The sequence below is a fragment of the Olea europaea genome, chromosome 6 (genome assembly GCF_002742605.1).
Source record: "Olea europaea var. sylvestris chromosome 6, O_europaea_v1, whole genome shotgun sequence".
Lineage (NCBI taxonomy): Eukaryota > Viridiplantae > Streptophyta > Magnoliopsida > Lamiales > Oleaceae > Olea > Olea europaea.
The window spans coordinates 2,311,691-2,320,484 of record NC_036242.1 but is presented as its reverse complement, the minus strand read 5'-3'; the positions used below and the strand labels follow the sequence as shown (position 1 = coordinate 2,320,484).

Below are 8,794 nucleotides of genomic sequence, written 5' to 3'. Positions count from 1 at the left end.
CCCCATGCATTCTTGAAAAAACAAGAAGTGTAACCATCCGGACCGGGAGATTTATCATCTCCGATATCAAAAAGTGCTTCTTTAACTTCATCATAGGTAATCTCCCAGATCAAAGAGTTGCCTTGTTCCAATGAGACTAACGGACCATTAGTGATGATCTCCCTTTGAATCGGCCAAGAAGGGCAATAAACTCCAAGCAAAGAAGTATAGAATTTTACAAATTCCAAAGCAACTTGGTGTTGAGAAGTAGAATACTCCCCATCCTCTTTAATAATTGTAGCAATAAAATTCCTTCGAGAGTTTCTTTTGACAATGGAATGAAAGAACTTTGTACATTTATCACTTTGCTTAAGGAAGATGCATTTAACCTTTTGATAATAAAAGCTCCTCTCCGCTTCACACAACTCAAGAGATTTCTTCCTCAAACTTTTAACCAAAACCTAAAATTCCAGATTTCGGGGCTGATTTTCAAGTTGAATTTGGGCAGCCTCCAATTCACTTTTGGCCTCATTGGCCCTCGTGGAAATGTGACCAAAGTGTTTAGAATTTAGGTCCTTGAGAGCAACCTTAAGTTTCCTCAACTTCTTGCAAAGAACAAATTGTTTAGTCCCCCGTACATTAACACGCCAAGAAGATTGCACAATATCAAGGAAATCTTCATACATAGTCCACATGTTAAAAAACTTGAAAGGCTTCTTACTGCTACCAACACAATCATCAACGGAAACAATACAAGGTGAATGATCGGAAAGACAACCGGAGGGAAGAAAATTTGTACCAATTTGTGGCCCATTTTGCACCCAAATATCATTGATCATAGCCCTATCAATTTTGCTCCAAACCGAGCCATTGGTCCATGTGAGCAGCCAATAGACCGTACATCCGTCAGTCCCACTTGAAGGCAACAATTTGCAAGATCTTTGATTTCATAAGGGGTGACATCCGCACCGTTACTTTTCTCATCAAATTTAAGGACGTTGTTGAAGTCCCCCAAAATCATCCAAGGCAATGCAACATTTGTGTTGAAGTCCATGATGTTTTCCCAAAGAGGCCTTCTACAAACCATAGTGTGGAAGCCATAAACAAAACTAACAAGGAAGGTGAAGGAAGTTACCTTGCAAATAGCTTTACAATGAATGATTTGTGGATGAACCTCCATCACATCCAAAATGACTTTGGATGGATTCCACAAAATCAAAATACGTCCACCTTTGTGAGTAGCAAAGTTGTTTGCATGCCAAAAGCCAATGAACTTATTTCTCAAAATCCTCATCAACTTTCGCTCCTCCAACTTCGTTTCCAAGATAGCCATGATATCAATACAATGGAGCTTAAGGAACTCCCGAATCCCATTTTGTTTGAGGGGTCGATTCATACCCCTAATGTTCCAAGATGCTATCTTCATGATGAAGAAGCAAGGGAGGGACCCCTCTTCTTGGCAACAATCAAAACTGGTTTACTTTGCTCATCGACCTTGCCCTTGAGCTTTTCATTATTTACTTTGCTAGAATCTGTCGGAGGGGGAATAAAAGATGAATCTGCCCCATTATTTGATGCCCCAACATGGGCAGATTTTTTTCCCCCAAGTGCCCTTTTTTCTTGCTAACGACCTTCTGAAAACTGGCCTCAATCTGCCCCGATTCATCCCCCAACTGGTCAGCCAATGAATCTTCAATAAATTCTCCAGATTCCTGGTCATTTTGGGCCAAAATCTGCCCAGAATTTAGCTCAGAATTCTGGTCGTTTTGGACACCATTCTGTCCAGATTTTTGCACAGAATTCTACCCTTTCTGCCCAACTGAAGCTGTCAATTTTTTTCCTTCGGTAATTTTCAAAACCCCATCATTCATAGCCTTTGAAGAGTCTTTAACAATCTCAACCTTTTTTCCTTTAAGTTTTCCACCCTCGGTTGTGTTGAATTTGCATCCCAAAGCCGTATGTCCAAAAACTTTGCAAAAACCACAAAATTTTGGTTCGTGCTCATATAGAATTTCTTGCACCCTTAACGCACCATTAGGGAGTCTAATATTGACCACCCTAACAAGCTCCTTCGAAGCATCAACCTCTATAAGAGCTCTAGCATAAGAGACCCTTTCCCTACTTGCCGTTATGTTATCCGTGGAGATAGGTTTACCAACTTTGGAGACAATCATCCCCAATGCCTTAGCATTCCAAAATTCCATAGGTAGACCCGGCAAGTTAATCCATGCCGGCATAATACTCACATCTTTATCATCAAAGTCAAAATATCGAGGCATGACTTTAAGCATTAGAGGTCTTCCATATACCAAGTACGGACCCCCATGCAAAACTTTCAATCTATCCACCTCGGTATCAAATTTGAACACCAACCAACCACTTGCATGCACAAAATACTTGTATTCAACCTTCCAAGATTTGCAAAGTTGGAGAAGTGCGGGGAAACCTACCCGCAAAATAACCCACAAGACCAAAACCCCATTTATCCTCCATGTTGTCCTCCACCATGGCACTCAAAATAACTTCATCCGATTGAGATTCAAAGAACGACAACTTAAGGTTTTCATCAAGTTTTCGATTATTTTTAAAGAGGCCAACCCATGAGGCATTATTTTCAGTCCCAACATTTTTCCTAGCAACGTGGGCATTCTTAAGGCTCTTTAAATCCCCCGAATTAGAATCAAAGTCTGAATTTTCAGATTCCGTATCATTTTCACCAAGTGTTAAAGAAATGCTCGGTGATGGCAAACTAACCTTTTCAGTTCCAGCAGTATTTGTCATAGAAGAGACAGCATCAACGTTCAATTCATTAACAAAATCAGCCTTACGGGGTTTAACGGGACCCGGCCCAGTTAGCTCACAATTACCAATCATAGTTGATCGATCACCATCAACATTGGCCTTAGAAAAGGCATCACAAGCACGTCCACCCAAAGCAGAATTTTTAGTAGAAATTTTATTCTTACCCATAGAGAATAAATTGGCCAGGTAAAGGACCAGCAATAAAAAGCAGAAAACCGTCCAGCAATAGGGAAATTCAGGAAAAGGACCAGCAATAAATAGGCAGAAAACCAGTCCACAAGAAACCATCCAGAAAGAGAGACCACCAAAACAACAGGCCAATTAAATGGCCCAGAAAAAGGACCAAAGCAACCCAAGAAATTCTGCAAAAAGCGGCCCAATTAAAAGGCCCAGTGAAGGTCCGAAAAAAGCCCAGAAAAACCAGCAGAATGGCCTAGAAAAACAGCCCAGAAAAGGCCCAAGTGATTGCCCAGAAAGGCCCAAGTGATCACCCAGAAAAGGCCAGAACCTGGCCCCAAAAGGCCCAAAGAAAGTCCAAAAATATTGCCCAGCAAAGGCCCAGAAACTAGCCCTAAAAAGGCCCAAATAAACCACCATGAACCAACCAACAGAAAGCCCAACCAGAGTGGACTAGACCAGCCCAATACCAAACAGGAATCCAGCCAAATAAAAGGAGCCAATTAATCCAGCAAGAAAGGCCCAAACCAAACAGACAAACCGGCCAAGTAAAGGGGGCCAAAAAAGTCCAACCAAAATGTCCAGCAAGAAAACCACTGTCCAGCCCAAAGAGGGGCCCAGACCCGACCAGAAACCAAGAGGAATCCGGCCCAAACAAAGGTCAACCAAATCAACCACCAACCTCTTGAAAAGTTTATACTAAAATAGCAAAATTCAGAGAGTAGGGCTGCACAGCAGGGAATATCCAGAAGCAGGCAGAAAAATAGCTGGAACCGTCAGAACAGATTGAAAACAAATCAAATTTGCATGCAAGGATGTATACAAAATACATACAAACAGCCCAAGAACACCATGGAAGATGGAGAACACCAAAACTGAAGCTGAGAATGAAAACCAAACAAACCACTGGCAGGAACTTAAACCACCAAATGAGGAGACAAACTGGACAGAAAACCCAGATGGAGATTCCAAAGTAATTTAACCCAGTAGTGGAAACCGTCCAGCAAGAAAGATGCTGAACCAACGAGGCTCAAAGTTGAAGAACGAAGCTTAGTAACACTGCCAACCAAGATGAACAAGCAAGAGCAAACCAGAAAACTCTAGCAACAGGTAAAAAACTGAACATCAATGCACCAAAGCTGCCCAATACAGAAATCGGATGTGGAGCTTTGAAGAATACGAAAATGGCAGCAGCAAAACAGAAAAACTCCAGCAGCAAAAAAACCAAACAGCAATGCACCAAGCTGGCCGAAAATGGAGTAGTGAAGAAGACGATAATGGCAGCTTAGATAAAATCCAAAACTGACAAAGAGCAATCCGAAAACAGAACCAATATGTAATAATTTGATTTTCACCAATGAAAGTAAATATCAAACTAAAACAAATGAAGAATCACTAGAAAATTCAATAAGGCAAGGCACTCAAAGTGGGACTTTCTCTCACTAAAGTTGAGAGCATCTCTCTCTAACCTTATGTATAACTCCTTTTTGTTTTACGGATGTAAGCAATATGGAACCTTTTAAATTGGTATCTTAAGAATGCACAGCTCTATTTGTTTTATGCTAAAAGCAATATGGAATCCTTTGTTAGTGGAAGAAAACAGTACCACAGACTTCTGAGTTCTGTCCTCTGGTCTCGATGGAATCTGCATAGCATTAAAGGCAGGCCCAGAATCTAGAAAGAACTCAGTTCCTCTATTTTTTCTTATCATCTTTACTTCGCTGCAAAAGTCTAAAAGAGAGGGATTTTTGAAACTAATTTACAAATTTCAAAACGAAAAGGATTATTGAAATAATTGAATTATAATAGGGTTAAAATCGTTCAAAAGATTATTCTCAGTTGATGTAATATTTAATATATTATAGATAACATAAAAGGGTAGATATTACATTACATTGTACACCATCAATCTCAGGAAGAAAGAATGCTTGGGTGTGTGGCTTCGTTGTACGCAATAATTTCATCAAGCTAGGTATTGTCCATACAATTGCATTCTCCATCAGCCTGAGGTATGTCGATTTCTTATTTGTCCCATTCTGATTATTCACAAGAAATAAATGCCATTCATTTTGGTTTATGTTATATTTTTGTTGCATTTTACTTTCCTAAACAGCATAATGTATTCCTTGTTAGTTAGCCAGTTTAGGCTCATCGAGCAATCCTGCCATGATGAAGGCTCCAAAAGTTTACATCTCCTTGTCTTTGTTTGCTATTGAGAACATGTGACACTCTTAATTGTTGTTTTCTATTGATACAGCGCAATTCAGAGATCAAATTGTTACCATACTGAGGGGCACAAAGCGGCATGTAAATATGAGAATGTTCGTTATATGCTTACATTTGGAATTATTCAAACTATTGCATCTCAAATGCCAAATTTTCGAAATACCATATGGCTCTCTGTTATTGCGGCAATCATGTCATTCACGTATTCTATTATTGGATCGGCACTTGGCTTGGCAAAAGTAATACGTAAGAGACGAAAATGAAGATTTTGCAAGAGTATTGAAACAAATATATTTTGACCCTTTCACTTGAATTCACAGAGAATGGAGTAGTAAAAGGTAGCATTGGAGGAGTACCAACTGCTACTGCTGCTGGAAAAGTATGGGCTAGTTCTGAAGCGCTTGGGAATATTGCATATGCTTTCTCCTTCTCTGTTATTTTTCTCGAGATACAGGTCAAGAGATTTACTTTTTAAGTAGCATGAACCAATAGTGAAGAACATACAGTTTTGGTAGAGGGGATTGTATAGCAAGCACTCTACACTTCTAAGAAACAAAAAGTTAAAATCTTGTTTATATATTGTCTGGTCCTGTCTAATTTTCTTTACAAAACGCACACTAAAAAGTTGTATTGTGGATGAAGGTACTCTGACGTCAATGCCACCGGAAAAAGTCACCATGACGAGGGCATCTATCGTGGCAGTCTGCATAACAACTTCCTTCTACCTATTCTACGGAGGATTTGGATATGCGGCTTTTGGGAATTCTACTCCGGGTAACCTTCTGACAGGATTTGGTTTTTATGAGCCATATTGGCTCGTAAGCTTCACTAATGCCTACGTCGCTCTTCATGTAGTCGGAGGATATCAGGTATTCCTCTCTCTGAACATCAATATTTTTTAATCTATCCTATAAATTTCATGAAGAAGTTAAAACTTTTATTCATCTCAGGTATTCAGTCAGCCACTCTTTGCATATGTTGAAAAATGGGCTTCCAAGAAATTCCCTAACAGTAAATTTGTTCATAAAAATTATGACCTGAAACAAGTACCAGTTTTGAAACTGAATCTTCTGAGGCTGTGCTTTCGAACTTCTTATGTTGCATTCACGACTGGATTTGCCATACTTTTTCCTTACTTTAACCAAGTTGTGGGAGTGGCTGGAGCTATTAACTTTTGGCTTATCGTTGTATATTTCCCGGTGGAAATGTACTTAGTGCAGAAAAATATTGGACGTTGGACAAGCAAGTTCATTGTTCTTCGAATTTATGTTTTTGTTACATTGCTAGTGATAATGTTTGCCCTTGTCGGCTCAGTTAAAGGTCTGATAAAAGCAAGGTTAGGGTAAATTTTATCTGCAGTTAACTGAACTTTCAAGAAAATTTCGATTGGATCATTAAACTAAAGTTTAGTGTTAAATTTCAGCACTTTGTCACATTCCATCACTTCAAGTCCTCTTAAGATGATGGAAATTGCTTAGTTGACAGTCAAACTATAAATTTTCATCCGCTTAATTGTTACATGATGATTATGTAAAAGATACATTGTGGTATGGCTGGAAATTAGTTTTCATCAATTTGGAAGATGTCATGTGACATATTAGTGGAATTTGAAACATTGACCTAATTAAATTGAATTGAAGTTTAGTGGTCCAATTGAAGTTTTCTTGAAAGTTCAGTTGACCGCAGATAAAATTTATCCACAAAGTTTAGCCAAGCGATTAGTTTCAAATTAGACTTTTGTTGTTTGGTTCATGCAATTTAAGAATGTTGAAATATAGATCACATGTGGATCTATAGAATTATGAATAATTCTACTTATTGGGTAAAAACAATATTGCTTGATCAACTTACAAGAAATTTTCTTCTGTAAAAGAAAAAAGGAAATTTCGTTGAAGTTCATTTTGACTATCGAATTTTTGTTGGTTCAAACTTAAATCAATTTCTTTTCTATTTCAATCACACCGCCCCTTGTGAGGGTGTTTGGAATGTTTATTTCTTTTTTGCCAGTGGAAATTGAATGTGTATGATGCATTTTCAAAAGGCACTTTATTAATTTCTCGCCTTCTATTTGGCAAAGTTAATTTATGTTTTAAGAGCCAAAAGAGGTCTTTGTATCTTGAATTAAAACAAAGAGTGAATTTAACTCTCCAAGTCAAACGCACTTTTAAAATTTTTATGAGATTTCATTTTTAATTTTACAATCTATCATGCACCTGTATCGCAATAGAGCAAAAATAATTAAATAAAAAAGAAAAGTTGAGTAAAAGAAGTAGGGGAAATGTTCTCATAATTGTTCAGAAAAAATGAAAAATTTGAAGAAGTATAAGCACTTATTACTCAAATATTTTTCAAGACGCTCTTCATTTAATAAAAAAAAATGCTTTAACCAATCCAAGTTTGCTTAAAATGTCAGCCAAAATATGCAGTAAACTGTATACTTATTATCTTTCAGGACAGATCTCACTTTACAGTACATACCTATTAATTAACAAATAGGTATTAACAGATAAGACATAAAAATGAACTTTATAATCACACATTCAACTTCACCGATTTATTAAAATTTCAAATGGTAGACTTTTAATAAAATAAAGAAATTTGATGTGCACATTAGGGGACTAGATTTATCAACTATAAAGCATATTAAACTCTGAAAATGTTTTAACTTTTAAATAGGATGTAGTATGCATATCTTATTATTGCTATTGAAAATTATCACGATGTAGATGTGCATTTTTTTTTCTTTTTGACATTAAAATTGAACTTCACTCAATAATAGCACCATTGTAAAAAATTTAAAGCAAAATAGACACTTGATTAAACAAAACAGTACCATTATTAGCACAACATGTGAAATTCCTGAATCGAGAACCGTAGTTTCATCAAGAAGTTAGAATTAGCTGTCATGAAAGAAAAGAAGAGAACATAGAAGAAGATGATGAATTTTGAGTGTTATTATTGAATTGAAATGGCTACATTTGTTGGGGATATATAAGCTGAATAACAGCATTTCAGTTAGGTCTAGCAACAACTTTAACTACCTAACTGTCATTCTAGCATAACTTATTTAACTGTCATCTGGCTGGTAATTGACTTGGCTGAAGTAGAGGCAACTGAATCTGTATCGTATGTATCATAAGAACCCCGCCCCCCTCTCAAGAGGGGCATGGATGTTTAAGATACTTATCCAATATTTATGTGAACCAAGGGGTTTTGTTAACATATCTGCCAACGAACATGGATGATCTTAACTAATCAAGATTGCAATTTCTCTCAAACAAGGTGGTAATCAATCTGAATTTGCTTGGTTCAAACGTGCTTAACAGGATTTGTATCAGTGGAGAGTACTTTCAATATCTAAGAGTGCAAGTTGAGTATGATAGACAACCAAATCTTGTAAAAGATAGACTAGCCATTAGACCTCACAGGTTGTGAAAGCTAGTGCTACATACTCAGCTTCAGCAGAGGACCTACTGACTATAGCCTATTTCTCGAATTTCCATGAAATTAAGGACTTATCAAGGAAAATGGAAAAACTAGGAATGCTGCACCTAGTATCAAGACAACCAGCCCAAGCAATGTATCTGTAAGCCTTGAGAAGCAACGCTAA

At 37.5% G+C, this 8,794-nt stretch overlaps 2 protein-coding genes across 2 annotated transcripts in view; both read left to right on the top strand.

Moving 5' to 3' along the window:
• Positions 1 to 7,119, top strand: part of LOC111395485 (probable amino acid permease 7) — an 11,620-nt gene extending 4,501 nt beyond the window's left edge. Inside the window, exons 4-6 of the mRNA XM_023021496.1 lie at positions 4,874 to 4,967; positions 5,216 to 5,430; positions 5,505 to 7,119. Of these exons, the coding sequence (XP_022877264.1) occupies positions 4,874 to 4,967; positions 5,216 to 5,430; positions 5,505 to 5,659 (464 nt within the window). The 3' untranslated portion in view covers positions 5,660 to 7,119. The remainder of the gene's footprint in view (positions 1 to 4,873; positions 4,968 to 5,215; positions 5,431 to 5,504) is intronic.
• Positions 5,841 to 8,794, top strand: LOC111394996 (probable amino acid permease 7). Its single transcript, XM_023021023.1, has 5 exons — positions 5,841 to 6,053; positions 6,135 to 6,520; positions 8,242 to 8,310; positions 8,511 to 8,612; positions 8,725 to 8,794. The coding sequence occupies exons 1-5, from the start codon at positions 5,841 to 5,843 to the stop codon at positions 8,792 to 8,794; spliced, it is 840 nt and encodes a 279-aa protein (XP_022876791.1).

What these genes read in the sequence shown, in the direction of transcription:
- LOC111394996 (XM_023021023.1), top strand. Translation starts at nt 5,841, where the DNA reads ATGCCACCGGAAAAAGTCACCATGACGAGGGCATCTATCGTGGCAGTC. An exon ending in ATGTAGTCGGAGGATATCAG is followed by an intron (nt 6,054 to 6,134) that starts GTATTCCTCTCT and finishes TATTCATCTCAG; the next exon opens with GTATTCAGTCAGCCACTCTT. An exon ending in CTAGCCATTAGACCTCACAG is followed by an intron (nt 8,613 to 8,724) that starts GTTGTGAAAGCT and finishes TGGAAAAACTAG; the next exon opens with GAATGCTGCACCTAGTATCA.